Source organism: Oncorhynchus gorbuscha, linkage group LG04 (assembly GCF_021184085.1).
Source record: "Oncorhynchus gorbuscha isolate QuinsamMale2020 ecotype Even-year linkage group LG04, OgorEven_v1.0, whole genome shotgun sequence".
In the NCBI taxonomy this organism is placed as follows: Eukaryota; Metazoa; Chordata; class Actinopteri; order Salmoniformes; family Salmonidae; genus Oncorhynchus; species Oncorhynchus gorbuscha.
In genome coordinates, this window is record NC_060176.1 from 46,881,590 (window position 1) to 46,904,291 (window position 22,702).

General features: G+C 42.9%; 1 protein-coding gene across 1 annotated transcript; it reads right to left on the reverse strand.

Moving 5' to 3' along the window:
• Positions 1-1,304: 1,304 nt before the first annotated feature.
• On the reverse strand, positions 1,305-21,927 carry LOC124034163 (max dimerization protein 1-like). The gene is made up of 6 exons (XM_046346953.1): positions 20,720-21,927; positions 19,894-19,993; positions 12,138-12,167; positions 5,456-5,570; positions 2,872-3,031; positions 1,305-2,580 (listed from the first exon to the last, which is right to left on the reverse strand). Exons 1-6 carry the CDS (start codon positions 20,784-20,786, stop codon positions 2,375-2,377), a joined length of 678 nt encoding a protein of 225 aa, XP_046202909.1. The 5' UTR covers positions 20,787-21,927; the 3' UTR covers positions 1,305-2,374.
• Between the last annotated feature and the right edge of the window lie 775 nt (positions 21,928-22,702).

The window sequence follows — 22,702 nt, forward strand, 5'->3', positions numbered from 1 at the left end:
GGCTACATCGTTCCTCTCCTTTTGGATACCTTTCTTTTTAAGTGACACAGAAGTGCAGCATTCCACACACGACACTAAACAACCCTAATCCTATAGTTTTTTTGTCTGTGTATCGACCATCTTCCCATTCTAACGAGATTCTGCATGTGACAGGTTCCAGGTTCACCATTGTGCGGCAACAGTGCAGGAGATAGATTACAGGCCAGTCAACTACATCCAACCGCGACTGCAATCCTCTCCAGTTTATCCCCCAGGTTATTGAACCCACCTTTTCCTCCTCTCGCTACACTATGTTATAATCTCTAGGGTCAAGGAGCCATTTTGTTTCAGGCTCTCAGGCACAAAGGGTGAAACCCCACTGTAGCTTCCCACTGTCACAGCAATGCCAAAGCACCAACACCAGCTCCTCTTAAATTATATACATTTTTATATTATTTTTTAAATTATTATTATATTCATTTAAATGATTTCCCTATTGACAGAGGATGTTTATTATTATTTAAAAATATAAATCAACCACAAACATTTCATTCATTTCTAGGAGCACCGTGCCAATTTCTGAAAGGACACAAAAGTCTATAGGCACAAACGACAGTTCTAAAAAGCTATGGATTGACTATGCTGTGCAAACCAACCACACATAGAAAACCTCACAAGAATAACATAACTAAAGCGATAACTAATTAAATAAATATTTATATATTTAGATATAATATAAATATTTTTTATTCAATATACATAGAGCTCTTTCTGTGTCAACTATTTACATAAACATGACTACATTTTGCTAAAATAATAAATAGCTCTATAGGCCAGGCAGATATTTAGTGTACAGTAACCTTTCAGCTCTAATTCAATAGACGTTGACTTTCCTTGTTCTGTGTTTTGACTGAAAGGCAAAGCAAGTCAGCAAATCTGTTGTGTTCTGCTTGTGGGTAACCTGAAGCTGATAGCTAGATCCTTCCTGTCATTAAAACTGCAAAACGCTCTCCCTCATAAATATGGGCGAAGGTAATTCTCTACTAACACACCTTACTTTCTCTCTAACATGGAATGTGCTTTAATCTCTTTACTGGTTTATTTCAACAGTTAATGTACTGTCTGTCTGTGCAACTTCCCTTCAGACACATTTAAGTGATTACCACTGGCTACAGTGCGTGACCAGCAGCGACACAGACACGTACATTAAAACACAAGCTAGACGCCACCGTCATCAGAGAGAGGAAGGTACAAGTTGCCTTAACCCCAATCACCCCACCCCTTAATCTCACGCTGCACATCTCATGCTGCACATGTGTCCCCCCCCCCCATCATCATAAAAATTCTGAAATGGCAGGTGTGGACAAAAAATGACATCTTAACAACCCCCCCCACACCCCATAAGAGCCATAAACATGGAGGTATGTATCCGGCCGCTAAGCCTGGTAGAGAAGAGAGGGATGGATGTATTGCTGCCGACCACAACAACGAAGAGGTTGTGGAACATGGATGACGTCACAGCCGTGCTTAGCGTCGTAGAACTCCCAGTGAGGCTTCACGTGGAAAGTGCAGGTAGACAATTATTTACCATAAAGACTTACTGAAAGACTACACCTGATAACATTACTACAATAGCTGCAGTGTAGATTGTTTAAAATGACCACGCCACAGCTCTTTGACCAAGACCATCCATTCCTATACTCCGTTCCAAAATACCATGCTGTGATTGGTCAGCTGGTTAGTCAGGTGGCACAGCTCTGCTGTCTGTACGACCACCACCTATGGAGGGGCCAGTCTCATGGGAGAAATGGGCGAGATGGGATTTAGAGCTGGGGGTCGAGAGGGGTTCTCATCATGACTGGATTGCTTCAGATGGCTTCTGAACAAGAGAGAGGCAGTGGGGTGTAGGTGTGGTATTGTAATCACATTCTCTAGCTGTCTTAAGTTTTCGGACGCTGGAAGGGGGACACTGCATGGATGTGAAAAGTCAGTCACCTCTACTTGGCTCTTGCACTGAAACAGACAGCAGAGCAGGAAGGAAGGACAGAAGGAAGGGGGCAGGCTGGTGGACACAAAGGGACGGACGGAGTGTCTTATCTTCCTAATCCCACTCATCAAAAAGCTCTGATTGGGCAGTGCCACAGACTGATCCTCCATTTTGGTTGGCCGATGGACGGTTGAGATAGGACGGTGGGTGTGTCTAAGAGGTGTTGCATTGGGGGTTTCAGGGGGGAAAAGAGGTGGAATACAGTTGGAAGGGAGGAGGGGGCTTGGTCAGAACAGGCCAGTCCTGCTGGGAGTGAGGTCTGATTGGCAGAGACTGGTTGAAGGGCGGGAGTTAACTGGACGACAGAGGGATGGGATTGGATGGGGTCAGAGGTTGAGGGCTGTGCTCTTATAGGCTGCAGCCCAGCTGCTCGGCCTTCTCCTGAGTGTTTTGGTTCTGCATGCGCAGGCGCAGGCTGGCGCTGGAGTATCCCTCGTCACTGCAGCTGCTACGCAGGCTGCCCCGCTCATCAGAGTCACTGACACTGCTGGTGCTCCACTCCAGATCCCCCAGCAGGTAGTCAGTACCCTCCACATCCACATCCAGCTCCTCCTCTGCAACACACAACACAGGTCAATATTATGCAGGTACCACAATCAGCCTCTCTACTGAGCTCATATTCAAATTCAATAACTTTGGTTAACATAAAGCCCCATCACTAAAGAAGGGCGGAAGGATTGGTGGAAGAGAATGGACACCTTTACATTGTATTATAGTGTACTTTGATGTAAAAATGTGAAACTTTGACAAATGAAAAAAAAAAAGTTATACTGTAAACCTCCACAAAGCATTAATGATCCCAGTTCAGTTTGTAATGTAGGAGAGGGATTCCCTTGTGTGCTCACCCTGGTCTGAGTCAGGATTGTCGGAGGAGACAATGGATCCTGTGCTGTCCATGCGTGTTCTCTCCACCCCCAGCTGCTCCAGACGCCGTTGCAGGTGCCTCTGCTCTCTCTGCAGCTGGTCTAAGGTATGCTGGGCTCTCCGCTCGCTCTCCTCCAACCTCTACAGCAGAGACACATACAGCAATAGACACTGGCCCTCACTTTGTGTGTGCGCTCTTGTGACAGCTGCCTTTTGACCTCCTGCAACCTCTGACCTCGGTATGTACAGTGCTTTCAGAAAGTATTCGTACCCCTTGACTTATTCCACATTCTGTTGTGTCAGAGACAGATTCTCTCTCTCTCACCCATCTACACAATGCCTGATACGAATGACAAAGTGAAAAAATGTTTAGACATTTTTGCTAATGTTTTGAAAATTAAACAAATCTCATTTACATAAGTATTCACATCGATGAGTCATGTTGTAAAAACACCTTTTGCAGTGATTACAGCTGTGAGTCTTTCTGGGTGTCTCTAAAAGCTTTCCACACCTGGATTATACAATTTTTGCACATGATTATTAACAAAAAAGCTCTGTCAAATTGGTTGTTGATTATGGCTCGACTCCAATTTTCCAGGTCTCACCCTAGATTTATCTCCCAGTGTCTGGTGGAAAGCAGACAACCAGGTTTTCCTCTGGGATTTTGCCTGTGCTTAGCTCCACTCAGTTTCTTTTTTATCCTGAAAAACTCCCCAGTCCTTAACAATTTCAAGCATACCAATAACATGATGCAGCCACCACTATGCTTGAAAATATGGAGAGTGGTACTCAGTAATGTGTTGTATTGGATTTGCCCCAAACATAACTTTTTTACAGTATTACTTCAGTTTCTTGTTGCAAACAGGATGCATGTTTTGGAATCTTCCTTCTCACTTTGTCAATTAAATTAGAATTGAGGAGCCATTAAACACTGTTTTAAAGTCACCATTGGTCTCATGGTGAAATCCCTGTGCGGTTTCCTTCCTCTCCGGCAACGGAGTTAGGAAGGACGCCATTATCTGTGTAGTGATATTCAATTCAAAGTGTAATTAATAACTTCACCATGCTGAAAGGGATATTCAGTGTCTGCTTTATATAAATCTACTGATATGTGGCCTTTTTTTTGCTAGGCTTTGGAAAATGTCCCTGGACTTTGTGGTTGAATCTGTGTTTGAAATCCACTGCTTGACTGAGGGAACTTACAGATAATTGTATGGGTTGGGTGCAGGGATGAAGTAGTAATTAAAAAATCATGTTAAAACACTATTAGAGAGTGAATACATACAATTTGTGGCTTAAGCAACTTTTCACTCCTGAACGCATTTCGGCTCGTCATAACAAGGTTGAAAACTTATTGACTAAATACTTTTCAGCTTTTCATTGTTCATTTGTAAACATTATGGGGTATTGTGTCGGTCAGTGACAAATCACAATTTAATCCATTTTAAAATCATGCTGCCACAACAAAAATGAGGAAGAAGTCGAGGGTTGTGGATGCTTTCTGAAGGCACTAACCAACCACACATAGTTAACCATAGACAGGTTCCTCAACAGTCTAGTCTACAAGGTAGGTAAACCCTGGTCCTGGAGTGATGCAGGGTTTAGTTTTTACCAGGTGCCGCTTTACTCTACCTCATCAAACCCTGATGTACACTCGTCGCTCACCCGAGTTAGCACTACACTAATCACCCTCTAGACCACGAGGGTAACAGACATAGATTAGAATACTAGAATTAACTTGAACCTTCTTATGATGGTATAAAAAGTCAGCCATTTTGGTCAGGGAAGTTGGTCAACCGTAGTTTGCCAGTGGGAGTTGGTCAACCATGGTTTGCCAGGGCGTCGATATGATAATGTAAAACAATGCATTTGAAGAATTTATCTGCACTCCGTTTGTTAGCTAGCCAGACAGTTTGAGGAATGAGCCCATTCATTTTTTCAAATCAACTGCCAATATACCATTCAAACGATGCAGCCAATCCACAGCCATACACTAGCAGAAATCCATTGATAAGATATCTATACTTGTCTGAGTCCTAACACAATGGAGACATTTATAGTCTATTCACATATTTTAGAGGCTACTTATACAGAAACTTGGTATAAAACCTGTATGAACCATGATTTGACAATATTTTTTTTATTTTTAAATTGACGATAATTCTATTACACAATTTCACAATATCATATATGCCTTTTATTTTCCTACATAAGTAAAATCAGGATTATGCCTCTACTGCCATTCATTCCAATTAGATTGGTTTGGATTTCTCCCGGACCAACATGGCTGCCATTTTCACCCCTTTCTGGAACTAAGGGTTTATTATATAGCTCCCTCTAGTAATTTAATAGGGTCTCCATGGTAACATATTTCTTTCTATTTTAGTCAACTCTGTGGCTGTAACCATGCCAAACGTTGCCATGACAGTAAAAAGGGAGTTGGCTGAGGCAGAAACAAAGTGGCACTGTTTATTACCCTCTTCCAATGGTAGAATAAATTGCCCTCTTGAAACTGTAAACACTTTAAACTGATTTCTCATTACTTCTCCGCCCACCATCACCCACCACAATGTGTTTCTTGGCCCTCATCAGCAGGCTGAGCGTGGTATGCCTGTTGGAGTCTGGTCCCAATGGAACGAGGGATTTCAGTCGCTCTAAACACAGCCGTAGGTGTGCGCGTCTGGAGAGAAAGAGAGATGCATCATTTCATCAGCTCCCTATAAAAAAAGGCCCAGTGCCGCCTAAATTCAGTTTTTCCCTGTGCTTTGTATCATATTCTGCAACAGCTGATGAAACTAACACAGAAAAAAAAGTTATTTCCTGAGTGTATTTTCAACCAGGCAATCCTGGTGATGTCACCAGCCCACAAGTTGGTTAATATAGCTCTGCAAATAACAGCTAGCTTTCAGTTCCCCAGTCAGACCACTCCCAGCTAAATTCTTGAGAAATAGTTTGAAAATGTTAATGGTAAACTAAGAATTGTTACGCAGAAATATGATATTGATATGAAAATGATCGCATTGGGCCTTTAAACCCCCTCAGACGTCATTGGTCACCTCATATGGTGTCAGATCTCGAGCTCCCTGTAGATCTCCTGCAGTCATTTCACCCCTGAAAGAGATCACTTTCATCCACAAACACTTGTCTGCCTAGGGCCTGCACCTGCCCGGTGATCACAACATTTACATTAAGCTGCCCGAGATGTCTTTATTATCCCCCTCGGCTTGGCAGCTGAAGGGGAGTAGTGGGTGTTGATGGGTGACCACATTACCCCCCGTTACACATCACACCTCCAACTGGAGGCTGCTACATGCACACAGGCAGACAAGGGGCATGACCTCACTATTTACTGCAGTTGTGTATAGCGATCTTAAGATGAATGCTCTGGATAAGACTGTATGCCAAATGACTAAAATGTGCATACCAAAGGCCAACGCATGAGTGGGGATAAGTTCAATTGAAAACAAAACGTGGGATAGTTGAGAACATCTGAAATGCTATTTGTAGCTCAAGGCTAGGAATATGAAGAGTATTTAGTACTGGGAGTACTGCAGAGAGATGATATAGTATGCGTTTATCCATTCCAACTGCAGTGTGAATGACTAAAGAATGTTCTAAAGTTCATTGGAGAGAGAGACACACACACACACACACACAGCCAACATGACACACACAGCCAACATGACACACACAGCCAACATGACACACACAGCCAACACACACAGTGTAGATAAACAAGTACATAAGAGTGGGACATATCCAGGTTGGTTCCTCTGCTAGCCTAAAGCTTAGCTTAATATGAACTATTCCAAAGGGCAGGAAACTGGCATGACATAATGTCCGAGCAAGAGCTCTGTTGTGATAGAATCAGGATGTACAGGGAGGCTAATGTTTGTTAAACAATGTCAACTGACGGGAGGGCAGTGTCATGCATGTTACGGTAAGCAGGCCTACAGTACTAAGCCGGTGTTGTGGTCTGACTAGGGTTACAAAGCTACTGGTAATTAACTAAAGTTACCAGAATCTTCAGTAGTTTTGGAAATTAGCAGAATCTATCGTAACTTAGACTTGAATAATGTTTTATTTGTTTTATATCCGTGTCCATATTGTCCATGAGTTTCTAGTAGATAGACCATATGGTTCAAGGGGAACTTGCCTAATTAATGAAAAAAAAAGCATCTAATCAAGAATGGCATTATTTTAATTTACCTGCAACTCTGTTGTTGACCACAACTGCCATCAGTTTGACACCAAAACATTAACAGTGCGAAAAAGAAAAGACATTTCATGTTGAAACTCAATAAACACCAATGATATTCAGTAAGTTGATTTATATTTAGTTAAATGTTTTACATCTTTGTCATATTTTTATATCACCGTATTTCATTATTTCATACATTTTTAAATGTGATAAGGTCAGAGATATATCACAGGTGTCTGCAATTTCCGTAAGTACCCAAATGAGCCACTGGATGTCTTCTGATAGATGACATGAAATCCTTGAAAGATAGCTAAATTCTGGTAGTTTACTGGTAAACTTAGTTTATATAACCCCTCTTTTCAACACTAGGTGTGACTGAATGGCAGGACTGTGGTAGGAAGGACACAAAAACCAGGCTATTCCAGGGATGTATACACTTACAACGTATCAATGGGGTGACTGTTTATGGGTCTGTGTTCATGTAGCCTATATTTCTGTGAGCCTGTAGCTTAGTAATATAATAATAATAATAATAAATGCCATTTAGCAGACGCTTTTATCCAAAGCGACTTACAGTCATGTGTGCATACATTCTACGTATGGGTGGTCCCGGGAATCGAACCCACTATCCTGGCGTTACAAGCGCCATGCTCTACCAACTGAGCTACAGAAGGACCACTACCTTTTGACAAATCCCAGCAACAACATCAAGCGTTCAAGTCCAGACCAGGGTTTCCGTTTCGAAAATGTGGCACCGGACAACGTGACCGGGAAGATTTGAATTGAACGGCCATTTGAGAAATTTACCAGACCCGTATGCATTGGGTGTGAAACCCATTAGGGCATCCACCCACTGTGCTCATAATGACAGGACTCACATTTTAGATTATGGTAATTCATCTGAACAGAGCATGCAGCTCCTGTAATAAAGCAGCCAATAAGAAATCGTTTTGAAAACATTTGCCAAAATGCAATTTGCGGGAAATATGTGACAGATTCAATTCTCTGTTAGGAACTTAAAGGGTGAATCTAAAGATGCAACCACTAGGATGGGTCGCTAATATGACTAGGATTGTGCTTTTGGCTTCTGGACAACGAAAGAAAGTTGATATGAAAACCAATAGAAACGGAGCGAAATGGCATATGAGGAAGGTCTTTCATAGTCTGCTCGCGTGGCAAAAGGCAGTTGCGACTGACAGTGAAAAGCATATAAAATATATGTTGTGTGAACTGATTGCCCTTAATTTCCATAAATTCCACACGTCACCAATAGTAAATGTACCGTTAATCCCCCGTCATTTGGTTATATTTATTTCTGTATTACTAATTCCACCTAGTTCTTTACCGGTTCTCATTCTCGGAGTGGAAACGTTGTTTGCCTGCAACACTTGAGAGAAACAAGTTTGTTTATTTCATAACCATCAGTTATGACTTTTTTCACTGTCTTTTGTCTCGAGTGCTCCATGTGAGCAATGGCCAAGGGCCTGGTTTATCGGTCTTGTTCATGTTGAGGGAGCGTGCGCGCCCAAGCACGAATAGAACCAGCCTACTTGGCCTGCTGCGCATAAAATGTAAGAAAATGCCCATTTGGGGCTGTTTGACTTCTGACTGTTAACTCAACACGTCCCCCTCTGATAAGCGGAACTTGTGTTACGTTTTTCCTTCACTTCACCTCAAGTCTGGATGATAGCCTACTGTGAGGAACTAGTAGGATATTTGAAAAGTCTTTCCAACAATCACCAAGTCTCGGTGTGCAAGAGCAAAATATCATCATCATCATCATCATCATCTGATAATCCCATATATCCTGTGAAAACATCATTAAAATACCGGTTCGTTACGCAATAACAGCCGTCTGTCCCAAACTCACTGGCACAGAAAACTGGGGGCCCGAATAGACTAGTTGATACAATGTTGCAAGTTCGCTAGAGACAGCTTCAGCTGATCCAGTTGATTGTATCAAATCAATGTTGCACTTCACTAGTATAGCTCAAGTCAAGACAGAGAAAAAGGCAGTCAGACGGGCTGTAAAGAGATGAATGTAATTGAAAGAACCAGAATTTTAACCAGTATAATTTCTATTGTTTTTAATGTGTCGGCTTTAAAGTATTTTTTACTTATTTGAAAATGGAAGCTCATTTAGGCTGTTTAGCCGCCAATGACTCACGGTGTATCAATGTGTCCATATGGCAGAAGCTGGTGCGCTCGCATTAGTAGAATTTTGACTTTTATATTTGAGGATTTTTATGATTAACCCCATGACGATTTTGAAAAACAAAAACTTTATTGAAATGAAACCACGAAAATGTGCATATGAAAATCATAACAGGCAGATAGGTAGAAATAGTAGAATATATTGTATCTTTCCCCAAACTTGAAACTCACGCGCCCCTTATGAAGTCTTTATAGAATAATTGCCATGTTTCTACGGTCGGATTTTCAAGTAAGTTAAGACATGCCTCATAATATGGAAGTAAAACATTCAGGTTTCAAACAATTAAGCATGTTTTTTTTGCATACTGCCTCCAGCTCACATTGTAAAGTGGTGAGTGACTCCCTCCACTCCAACCAACATGATCTCTTACACGGGCAACCGGGCCTCCTGAACGCAGGCCTTCCACTTGCCCTGCGGCCTGTAAATCATCCTCCTGTACCGTCTCTGACCTCAGGCTAATTGCCTCAGGCTAATTGCCCCAGGCAGAGGGATGAGGACAGTAATGCAATCCATACATTCCATTTCTATGGGGATGAGTTTGCACGCACAAGGTGTGGTGGAGAGAGGAGTGAGGTTACACAGATGGTCAGCTCCAGCAGGCAGACTCTGCTACGGAACTCACTGCATCAGAGGACATGGGACCGAGGCAGGGTGGTAGAAGTGTAGGTGGGGGGATTCATTTGAGCAAACATAGGAGTAGAAAACATTGAGCCCATCTAGACACACACAACGACTGACAGTCGGATCAAGTCTCACCGTCCTCTGGCTGGCAGTGTGTTTCATCATTGGCCAAACAAAAATGTTGCCTTGCAATAACTGCCATCTTGTGTGTTGGAATAAGGGGCCATGCAGGTTATAATTTGTAGAATATGTGTTATACCGGTTATCAGTGGTGTGAGGGGTATAACGGTGCACCTATTCATACCGAACCATTCGGTACGAGGACCTTGGTTCGGTTCGCACTGTAAACCTGAATGAAAAAATAAAACTAATATTTACAGCAAAAACACTAGGCCTACGCTTCGAGTGAATCTGAGCTGAAAAAATATCTCAGGTCATTTCGTTAAAACAACTAGAGCCCATGCGCACGTTGGAAATCAATTTAAATTGCCGCATTTCAAAACTGTACTTTTGTGAGGCGCAGCTGGGAACTAGTTCTATACAACGGTGAGGTCAAGAAGCCAGAATTGGAGGATCCTCCAGCATCGTTTAAATCTCGCTTGGGAACTGCTTCCCAGTAGATTACAACGACGCTGGACAGAGGGTTGTGGATAAAACATTAACAGTATGTCGCCACGCTTTACGATAACAGCCTACGCAGCTGCCAACACCTCAAATGTTGTCACATTTACCCAGACATCACCACAGTAGACCGAAACGCAAAGAAACAACATTGTCTCCCCTCTGCAGCCCTTGGCAGCTGATTCTGACTGGGCCAAAGAAATTACAAGAGCGATAGATTAAACATTTTTTACAGTCTTTGGTTTATTGACACAGATATGCGCCTATTCTCAGTGGTTGAGAAATGGTTTGTTTCAGTCAGCACCTCGTAAAATTACTTGAGCATCCATCTTGCACTCATTTCAGCAAACATGTAGTAGCCACTCTAAAGAAAGCCAAAGCTTCAATGAACTGAACAATGCACTCTGTGTTGCGCTTTCTTAACAGTGACCGCCCATCACATTATCCACAGAGGTGAGATGTACTGTGCTAAAGACAAGCCCCCACTGACAGAGGCAGTGTCATGGTGCGTTCGTAACCAAGATGGAAGCGGGAATTTACCACATACAGCTGGGGGGGGGGGGGGTCCACTTGAAAGGCCCTCCAACTGGTAATTACTAGAGGGAAACTCGTCTAGCATCATCAGCACCCACATGGTGACCTCGGACTTCACCTACTAAGTAAATGGCCTCTATAACAGAATTTTCACCAGTTAAAATGTAACAAAACATTTATAAAAAAGGAATCTATTAATGTAGTTTTTGAAATCTATAAATGTGTTTACAGGCATGATAGCTGTACCTTTAGTTTATGGTTGACGCAGTTTGTTGGCCATTAGCCAACTCTGCATTTCTCAACAAGTTCAAATCACATGAACGGGTCAAACTGGTATTTACGACTTCACAACTGGTAAATTCCTACCTCCCACATGGTTACAAACACAAAATCAAGACTGGAAACTTGAGGCCCAACATAACAATAGTCACAACAGACAATGGCAGGAACATTGTGTATGCTGAACATTGTGAATGGCATTTCATTTTCCTGCTGTACCGAAACAGAACCAAACATTGACCCCAAAACCACAATACGAACCTAACCATGGGCTTTGGTGAACTGTTACACACCTAGGAGGGATACATTGATAGAGGCAATAGGAAGCAGGAGTGAGATGGCTGCCTTCCTTCCAGTTAAGGGAATGTGTACGGGCTTATAAAGCCTGAGAATCACACACACTCTCATGCTGTGCTGCTGTTCCCAGGCCTAAGCTCCAGAGCCATGCATTATTCAGTCAGTCTGCCTGCGCACTGAGTCATTAGCCCTGGTTGAACCAGAACACCACTCAAACCCTGCCTAGAACACCAGAGGGACAGGGACACCTCCAGGGAGAGACTATGGAAACAGGGAGACTCCAGGGAAAGCCAGGTAGAGGTCAGAGAGAGACCAGGGATGAGGCCTGTAAGTCCCTTTTTGGATAAGCTGCATTCTGCACTGTTCATTTCACTCTCATTACTCCTTTCTAGCCATGTGGGACTGAGGAGAGATTCAATGTCTAATAGGGTGGTCTGACAGAGCTAAGAGAGAGACAGTGATGTGGGGATTCAACGTACCTGTTTTTCTCCATCTCGTTGTGTGTAGATCTGTGAACAGACAGACAGAGGTTAGAAAGTGTCCGTACACATCATCACACAGTAGATTCAGCGTGCTTCAGTAAAGTGCTTTAATAATAGACGATCCCTCTCGGTTCGCAACCACTGCAGTCAACCAGGGAGTTATTGCAGAGAGGGAGAGTTTAAGAAGTGTGGGAGTTTAAGAAGCACCAAAAAGAACAGGGAAGTTAAACTCTACAAAATGATTAAAGGCAAGGAAGGATATATATATATATATATATATATATATATATATATATATATATATATATATATATATATATATATATATATATATATATATATATATATATATACACACACATACATACACATACACACACACACACACACACACACACACACAAAAGTATTTAGTCAGCCACCAATTGTGCAAGTTCTCCCACTTAAAAAGATGAGAGGCCTGTAATTTTCATCATAGGTACACTTCAACTATGACAGACAAAATGAGAAGAAAAAAAATCTAGAAAAATCACATTGTAGGATTTTTAATGAATTTAATTGCAAATTATGGTGGAAAATAAGTATTTGGTCACCTACAAACAAGCAATATTTCTGGCTCTCACAGACCTGTAACTTCTTCTTTAAGAGGCTCCTCTGTCCTCCCCTCGTTACCTGTATTAATGGCACCTGTTTGAACTTAGTATAAAAGACACCTGTCCACAACCTCAAACAGTCACACTCCAAACTCCACTATGGCCAAGACCAAAGAGCTGTCAAAGGACACCAGAAACAAAATTGTAGACCTGCACCAGGCTGGGAAGACTGAATCTGCAACAGGTAAGCAGCTTGGTTTGAAGAAATCAACTGTGGGAGCAATTATTAGGAAATGGAAGACATACAAGACCACTGATAATCTCCCTCGATCTGGGGCTCCACGCAAGATCTCACCCTGTGGGGTCAAAATGATCACAAGAATGGTGAGCAAAAATCCCAGAACCACACGGGGGGATCTAGTGAATGACCTGCAGAGAGCTGGGACCAAAGTAACAAAGCCTACCATCAGTAACACACTACGCCGTCAGGGACTCAAATCCTGCAGTGCCAGACGTGTCCCCCTGCTTAAGCCAGTACATGTCCAGGCCCGTCTGAAGTTTGCTAGAGAGCATTTGGATGATCCAGAAGAAGATTGGGAGAACGTCATATGGTCAGATGAAACCAAAATATAACTTTTTGGTAAAAACTCAACTCGTTGTGTTTGGAGGACAAGGAATGCTGAGTTGCATCCAAAGAACACTATACCTACTGTGAAGCATGGGGGTGGAAAAATCATGCTTTGGGGCTGTTTTTCTGCAAAGGGACCAGGACGACTGATCTGTGTAAAGGAAAGAATAAATGGAGCCATGTATCGTGAAATTTTGAGTGAAAACCTCCTTCCATCAGCAAGGGCATTGAAGATGAAACGTGGCTGGATCTTTCAGCATGACAATGATCCCAAACACACCGCCCGGGCAACGAAGGAGTGGCTTCGTAAGAAGCATTTCAAGGTCCTGGAGTGGCCCATCTTTGGAGGGAGTTGGAAGTCCGTGTTGCAACAGCCCCAAAACATCACTGCTCTAGAGGAGATCTGCATGGAGGAATGGGCCAAAATACCAGCAACAGTGTGTGAAAACCTTGTGAGGACTTACAGAAAACGTTTGACCTGTCATTGCCAACAAAGGGTATATAACAAAGTATTGAGATAAATAAGTATTTGGTCAATAACAAAAGTTTTCCACCATAATTTGCAAATAAATTCATTAAAAATCCTACAATGTGATTTTTCTGGATTTTTTTTTCTAATTTTGTCTGTCATAGTTGAAGTATACCTATGACGAAAATTACAGGCCTCTCATCTTTTTAAGTGGGAGAACTTACACAATTGGTGGCTGACTAAATACTTTTTTGCCCCACTGTGTATGTATATAAAAATAATTCAGGAGGCACACACACAGAGGCCCGGGGGGGTAGACTTAGCAACAGTAACTAGAAACAGCCTGCTGCCTGGTACCAGCCAGGCTACAGAGTGAGTAAAGGGTGAAAAGAGAGTAGCGGTTGGAAGAAGGACAGAGAGAGAGAAAGAAAGGGACAGAGACGATTTAAAGGTCATGTAGTGATTGTGTATTGGTGGCCATCTTGCCTCCTACATTGCAGTGTAAACTGCATTGTTCACCAACAGCCTATGGTCCTACCAGCTCTACCGGAATGAGCCCTGTAGTCCCTTGTAGGATAAGGGCACACAGATACGCACCCCTCTCTCCAAGCACCACACAGGGCAAGGAAGCTGGCCAGGTCTCTTTTTCATAAAGAATCTGCAAATGGGGTGAGAGGGAAAGGGCACTAGGCAGAGGGACAGGAGCAAAGTCCTCTTCTCTCCACTACACAGGAACTCCCCAACCTCCAGTCCCAAAATAGACCAACCTGCACTCTGCAAGCTGACTGCTGTCAGCACCCCGACAGCCTTGGACCCCCTACGAAAGATCAACCACGCAGTACAGACAACACAAATACGAGTGCTTGCTTGCCCCAGCCAGAGAGTACAGTTCATATGACAGCACAGTAGAGCTGACTGGTAGAGAAGACTAGGATTTGGATATGAATAGGGCTACCAGTGTAACCCATTTCCCATGTGATGGGGGGCGGGAGAGGCATGCCACTGCCAGAGACCTTTCCTCTCCTCTGCCAGGTCGTATTACTGTACAGGACAAGGCCACCTCCCCCTTCTACTCTAGGTGCCGTCTACCTGGCATGCTGTCCATGAGGAGCTCATGCATTACCGTACAGTTATAAAATAGAACAAATCATTAGACCCATTGACTTGAATGGGGATTAACGATCTAGTGATTCTGTGTGTACAGTACAGCAGTCATATGATCAATGTAATAAGCAATGAATTAGGCTACACAGTATTCCAGCTATGTAGTACTACACACATTGGAAGAGCTTTAGAATAAGGATAAACATAGCTGCATTGTTGTCATTAGCTATATATAGTCTAATCAGTCAGTGTTTCCCCTGGGTTGTCCTAAGGCGGAGAGCTAAGGACATCCTCAACTGAGTCCAAGAGGCCATAACACCAATATGATAAGATGATTAGATAGATATTCAACATGACTTCATAATAGAGTGTAATAAACAGGTCTAGAGTCTAGTCCACTAACACAATAGCATGTCAGGCCTGTTTCTGTGTGCACAGGGAGCAGGGGAGAGAAAGAAGTAAGAGAGGAGGAGAGGACCATTTCTGTAATGGAGGAACTGAAGCAGCATTGACTGCCAAGAGTGAACAGTAGAACAAAAGGGGAAAGAGGGGAACGAGAAAAAAAGGAGAGAAGAGTACATTCATAAAAAGTGCCAGCATTTACATTGTTACCTAGCGACGCACTACTACTACTTTTACAGATCCACTGCCCAGCCATGCAATTTATAAAACTTGATCGCCACTGTAAGAAGCATTTAGACCAGGGATGGGCAACTAGCAGAACTCAGTCAAGCCCTCATTGATTGTTAGTCAATCTCACTCAGATATATTAAAACCTGCAAACATCAGGGCCACCCGAGTGGCGCAGCAGTCTAAGACACTGCAGTGCTTGAGGCGTCACTACAGAGACGGTTTTTATCCCGGGCTGTGTCGCAGCTGGCCGTGACACCGATGAGGCAATGCACAACTGGCCCAGCGTTGTCCGGGACAGGGGAGGGTTTGGCCAGCCGGGATGTTCTTGTCCCATCGCGCTCTAGTGACTCCTGTGGCAGGCGCATGCACACTGACACTGTCACCAGGTGTACAGTGTTTCCTCCGACACATTGGTGCGGCTGGCTTCCGGGTTAAGCAAGCACTGTGTCAAAAAGCAGTGCAGCTCGGCAGGGTCGTGTACCGGAGGACGTATGGCTCTCGACCTTTGCCTCTCCCGAGTCCATACGGGAGTTGCAGCGATGGGACAAGACTAATTACCAATTGGATTTCACAAAATTGTGGTGAAAGGGGGTAAAGAACTATAAAATAAAATAAATAAAACTGCTAACATTTCTCTCCATCCTATGGAAAATTTTGTAGAAGTGTAGGAAATTAGTTAGAGCAAATGTCCCTCTCTGGAAAAATGTATAGAATTGCAGTAAACCCGCTCTAGAGGGAGACTGCTCAAATGTGTTGCTCGCAATGTGGTGGTGGGATTTTACACAGCTCAAACACAGCAAATAGATGGCTGAACAAGACAGATCCTGAGGTGGGCGGGGCATAAACAACAAATAAAATGGTATTTGTCACATACACCGAATACTACAAATGTAGACCTTACAGTGAAGTGCTTACTTACAAGTCCTAATCAACAACAGTAAAAAAATAATAATAATAATAATAATAATAATTCAAAAGCAGCAGTAAAGTAACAACAGCGAGGCTATATACAGGGCTACAGAGTCAATGCACGGGGGCACCGGTTAGTCGAGGTAATATGTACATTTAGGTAGAATTATTAAAGCGGCTATGCATAGATAATAACAGAGTAGCAGCAGTGTAAAGGGGAAGGCAATGCAAATAGTCTGGGTAGCCATTTGATTAGATGTTCAGGAGGTTTATGGCTTGGGGTAGAAACTGTTAAGAAGCCTTTTGAACCTAGACTCCAGTACCGCTTGCCACGCGGTAGTAGAGAGAACAGTCTATGACTAGGCTGGCTGGAATCTGACAATTTGACAATCTGACAAGGCCTTCCTCTGATACCGCATTGTATAGAGGTCCTGGATGGCAGGAAGCTGGGCTGCATGCACAACCCTCTGTAGTAGCTTGCGGTCGAAGGCCAAGCAGTTGCCATACCAGGCAGGGATGCAACCAGTCAGGATGCTCTCGATGGTGCAGCTGTAGAACCTTTTGAGGATCTGAGGACCCATGCCAAATCTTTTCAGTCTCCTGGAGGTGGATTAGGTTTTGTCGTGCCCTATTCAGGACTATCTTGGTGTACTCGGACCATGTTAGTTTTTGGTGATGTGGACACCAAGGAACTTGAAGCTCTCAACCTGCTCCACCACAGCCCCGTCGATGAGAATAGGGCGTGCTCAGTCCTTTTTTTTCACGTTGAGGGAGAGGTTGTCATGGCACCACACAGCCAGTTGGTCAAAGCGTGCTTGGAGTACACGTCCTGGTAATCCGTCTGGCCTTGCGGCCTTGTGAATGTTGACATGTTTAAAAAGGGCTTACTCACGTCGGGTGCGGAGAGCGTGATCACACAGTCGTCCGGAACAGCTGATGCTCTCATGCATGTTTCAGTGTTACTTGCCTCGAAGCGAGCATAGAAGTAATTTGGTTCTTCTGGTGGCTTGTGTCACTGGGAAGCTCTTGGCTGGGCTTCCCTTTGTAGTCTGTAATAGTTTGCAAGCCCTGTCAAATCCGACGAGCGTTCAGAGACGGTGTAATACGATTGGATCTTAGTCCTGTATTGACGCTTTGCCAGTTTGATGGTTCATTGGAGGGCATACCAGGATTTCTTATAAGCTTCTGGGTTAGAGTCCCACTCCTTGAAAGCGGCAGCTCTAACCTTTAGCTCAGTGCGAATGTTGCCTGTAATCCATGGCTTCTTGTTGGGGTATGTACGTACAGTCACTGTGTGGACGACGTTGTCAATGCACGTATTGAAAGCCAGTGACTGATGTGGTGTACTCCTCAATGCCATCGGAAGAGTCCCGGAACATATTCCAATCTGTGCTGGCAAAACAGTCCTGGAGCTTAGCACCTGCTTCATCTGACCGAGTCACTGCGCTTCCTGCTTTAATTTTTGCTTGTAAGCAGGAATCAGGAGGATAGAATTATGGTCAGATATGCCAAATGGAGGGCTAGGGGGAGCTTTGTACGGGTCTCTGTTTGTGGAGTAAAGGTGGTCTAGAGTTTAACATGCTGGTGGAAATTTGGTATAAACGGATTTGTGTTTCCCTGCATAGTCCCCGGCCACTAAGAGCGCCGCCACTGGATGAGCATTTTCCTGTTTGCATATTGCGGTACACAGCTCATTGAGTGTGGTCTTACTGCCAGCATCGGTCTGTGGTGGTATGTAGACAGCTACGAAAAATACAGATACTCTCTAGGTAGATAGTGTGGTCTACAGCTTATCATGAGATACCCAGGCGAGCAAAACCTCAAGACTACCTTAGATATCGTGCACCAGCTGTCGTTTACAAATATACATAGACCACCACCCCTTGTCATGCCAGAGGCTGCTGTTCTATCCTGCCGATACAGTAAAACCCACCAGCTGTATGTTGTTCATGCCGTTGTTCATCCATGACTCAGTGAAACATAAGAAATTACATTTTTTAATGTCCCATTGGTAATTAAATCTTGCTTGTAGGTCATTGATTTTATTTTCCAATAATTGCATGTTTTCCAATAGAACGGATGGCAGTGGGGGTTTACTCGCTCGCCTACGAATTCTCAGAAGGGAGCCCGATCTCCGCTCCCTTTTTGTCCGTCTTCTCTTCACGCAAATTATGTGGATTTGGGCCTGTTGCCAGGAAAGCAGTATATCCTTCACGTCGGACTCGTTAAAGGAAAAAGGTTCTAGCAGTTTGTGGTGAGTAATCACTGTTTTGATGTTCAGAAGTTATTTTTGGTCATAAGAGACAGTAGCAGCAACATTATGTACAAAATAAGTTTTAAAAAATAAGTTAAACGCAAAAATACATACATTTGAACAAAATAACATGGTTGGTTAGGAGCATGTAAAATGTCAGTCATCCTCTCCGGCGCCATTCTACTTTGCTACAGTCATTAGAATTTAACATGAACATTTGACTAGTGCTAAAACTACCTATGTAGCCTAATATCTAATATGAATCAGGTTCCTATTACAACAGACGGAGGCATAAATAGATCCATGCGACCCCTCCTTACTAGTTTAGATTTAATATCCAGTTATCTCGAGTTACTGCCTCGCCCGGCCACCCAGCCATACTGCTTAATCTTTGTCAGGGTTAGGTAGGAGACTGCCGCATGAGGCTGTTTCTTCATAGCTAGGTGTCTTGGTAAGCTGGATAACAACAGACAGCTGGCCAGGCGAGGGTATCCTGTCCTTCCAGGAGAAGAGCTGTTGATCAGGATGAACTGCTTGACTGCTGCAGTCTGTCCTCGGACACCCTGATCAACCTCAATCTGCTTGGATTCCCCACTACTGCATGTTGCTTCTTGCTTAACTCTGCCTAATTCTGATTGATGTTTTCCCCGTCTGGGATACTGCAAGGGCAAAATGCTATTAAAAATGCTCAAAGCAAACTTACAGGCACAAACACACAGACAAACTCAAAGCATCAGTTTTATAGAGTTTCAGAAGGACTGGGTTGTTATAGATTATGATAATACAGTTAAAGATTATCATTGGCTGTAAACAGACCAATTGAGAGCATAACATTAAAGATCAGAACACAATCCCAATGGACAGCAAAGAAACAACTCAACAGAGTCCCTGCAAGTTGGTAAAGTCTAGTTGTTTTTGTCAGTGCTGCATGCCTAAACCGTGCCACCACGCCTAAATGACATTCACTACATGAGTGAATGTAGGACGAGGGGGGGGCTCTGCCTGCACATGGATGAATAACACATCATGATGAGGGGGTGCTTCAAAACTGGACCACACAAATTGCTTGTTTTCTGAAAAACTGATCTTGCCATTACAGCTGAATCATTGAGGGGGTCTACAGTACACAGGGGATTATACACTACTGTTAGTCAAAGGACTACCTGCTATTGGAGTTCTTCTTGCTTTTGTTTTTCCGTTTCAAGCTGTCCTTCTCTTTGCTGCTGGTGAACGGTAACATGGAGGCATAGCCATGTTCTGCTTCTGTAAATAAATGAGCAGGATACAAGTCAATCACATCATTATAATTCTCAACAGTGCAAGGAATGCATTCAATGCAGCCATACACATTCCAATGAAAATTGATGAGGGACAGAAATGTTAGATGAGGGAATACTGTATTTTTGCCTAGGTAAGATGAGACAATTTGTACAAAATATCGATTCATTTTAATTTTTCCCCTTCAGGCAATGATGTCATCTGAACTAGAGTAAACCCTACAAAGCTACCCGGCAAACCACAACAGAGAAGTGAAGGGGTCGCTTGGAGAGAACATCAAGATCAAATCCAATGAAGCTAGCAGGAACCCTTACCGTGTGAATGTGGGAAAAAAAATGTTTTGTTATCAAATACGGTCATTTTTGCATTTCAGTAAGATTGCAAACACTATACTTTTAAAAAAGTGTCTAGATAAATACCCTGGTAGTGTCGACTAATTATTGCTGTACATTTGTTGTTGCTGTAAACATATTGCTGCCAGCTTCCCCTATTTGTCGATGTAGCCTAGTTACAATGCAATTACTTAGCTATGCATTCTTGTATAATATGTGGTCTGCAATAATAATCAATACATTATTTATAGCTAATCAACCTGACAAATTGATTATAACAGGTGCGTCCACCAGCAATGCAATTGAGGCACCGTAGTACTAACGCAATCATTCATTTAAAAAAAAAAAATAAGAATGCAAAATGTTATCACTACTGTACCTCTTTCTCTGCGATCAAGGTATTCTGCTGCTTCGATCAACATCTGCACCATTTCGATCGCCGCCATTTTCAACAATAGCACCGAAAAAAAGATGACAATTCGGGTCTGAATTTGGATACACAACTACTTCTGTGGGTTAACGTTAACTACTTCACGTTCAATTACGTTTTTTTGGTAATGATTAAAATAAGCTAGATATATACTATCTCCCACAAGGCAATTTATCGATAACAGAAGTCAGTTATCGCTGTGATACTGCTCTGATCAGCTTGATAGCTTATTTATTGGCTAAGTTGTTTTTGTCAAATTCGCTTGACTGATGCTGGCTCGCGGTTACAATCGCTGTCAGTGATGGCAAGCTAACGTAAATGCTAGCCAACGTTCGTGGAAGTCACCAACAAAAATCTTGCAGGCAGAATTAGTGTTGAACCAAACGTCACGCCTTGTTGTTGACAAAGTAAAAATGACAACCGGTAGCTAGTTAGTTATTAGTAGATGGCTTTCAAAAACAAAGTACGTTTAAACTTAGCCGCACAGGGGGGTAATAGCTTTCTTGCTAGCGTGTGAATCTAACGACACAGCAAAGAAATGAACCCGTTTTAAAATGTGATGTCTGGTCTATTCGAAATTTCGAACCAGTGAATGTAGCTAGCTATCCAACGTCAAAACAGCCTTGTCGAATTCAAATACTGTAGTAACAAGCTGGCTAGTTATGCTGCTCGGTCTCGAGCTGCAAAGGATGACACAAAAAAATAAGTTAACAAAATATTTGAAAAGAGCGGCTAGCCAACCTGCTACCTTGCAACAGTGTTGATCAGACCGCAATTATATTGGTAAACTAACTCCTGTATTTTTTTGCCAAAAAGCTTCTGTGAGCTGCGATGCGATTGGGTACCCTAAATAGTAAATGCATTTGTTATTGGACCTAGCCACTGTCGCTTCAACCAATAGGGCTATCACATACCCCGAGTCATATGCGACTGGTCAACATGTTTCGCCATTTTGGCTCAATCATATCCTAGGGGGAAATCGCAATTGCATTCTCCTCCTTCTCAAAAGAGAAGGTAAGAGCGATCTCTGACTTGCTCATGCAATGGGTTTTGAGGAGAGAGGACGCGAGGGGTATTTAATTGAGATTCTCCCCCACTAGTCTAGCATTGTTACAATACATGATCCACAATGGAGTCTTGTTTCGCTAATGTTGGCACCAATAAGTGTTTTAGCGTTCCACCATTGGTTGTTCTCACCGAGACTGGTCACGATTTATCAACAACTCGCACGAGCTGCGGTGGCAACACCCCTTTTTCTGCGAAAGACCACGCCCCGTGGACATGCTGCTTTCGCTGTGTATATCGGTGATTGGTTTCTCAGTGTTGTTTGCCGTATATCAAGATCAGTGGTTGGCCGAATTCACATGCTGTTCCACTATTGGTCTGTCTCGTTTAGTGACAGTTACCTTTGTTTTCCTGATGAGATAATATGGACCGCAGAAGTAATTAAGCATTTTTAACCATACAAATTACTGATAAAAACAATTTAATTCTAGAAAGCTTGACAGTGGAGAGCCGATCTTAATTCAATTTGCATTTAGGTTAGAACACCTTTTACCACTTGGAAATCTCCAAATATGCTTGAAAACTAGATTGGTAGATTGATTCATTGCAGGTTATGCAATTGGCATACTAGCTTTGAGGGAAAAAGCCAGCGTTGAATTGCATATGTTGCGGCAAGACTACACAAAATATAGTATGTGCATGCTTGACATGACCATAATTGATGATCTTCTGGGAAGATTAAGTTGAGATATTCCATCAGAGTCGGACCAAAATGCCCAGAATCAAATCTATTTCATTCAAACGCAATTGTTCTTGTATGCGAGAAAGATTAAGACAGACCAACAAGAACTTTGGCCATGCAAGGTAGATCACATGGGAGGCATTCACTAGGAACCAAACGGAATTAAACCATTATTATAGCAGTGA

Coding starts and splice junctions, on each gene's coding strand:
- LOC124034163 (XM_046346953.1), bottom strand. CDS start 20,786: ATGGCGGCGATCGAAATGGTGCAGATGTTGATCGAAGCAGCAGAATAC. Junction 12,168..19,893: donor AAGAAGAACTCCAATAGCAG/GTAGTCCTTTGA, acceptor GTCTGTTCACAG/ATCTACACACAACGAGATGG. Junction 3,032..5,455: donor GGGCCAAGAAACACATTGTG/GTGGGTGATGGT, acceptor TCTCTGCTGTAG/AGGTTGGAGGAGAGCGAGCG.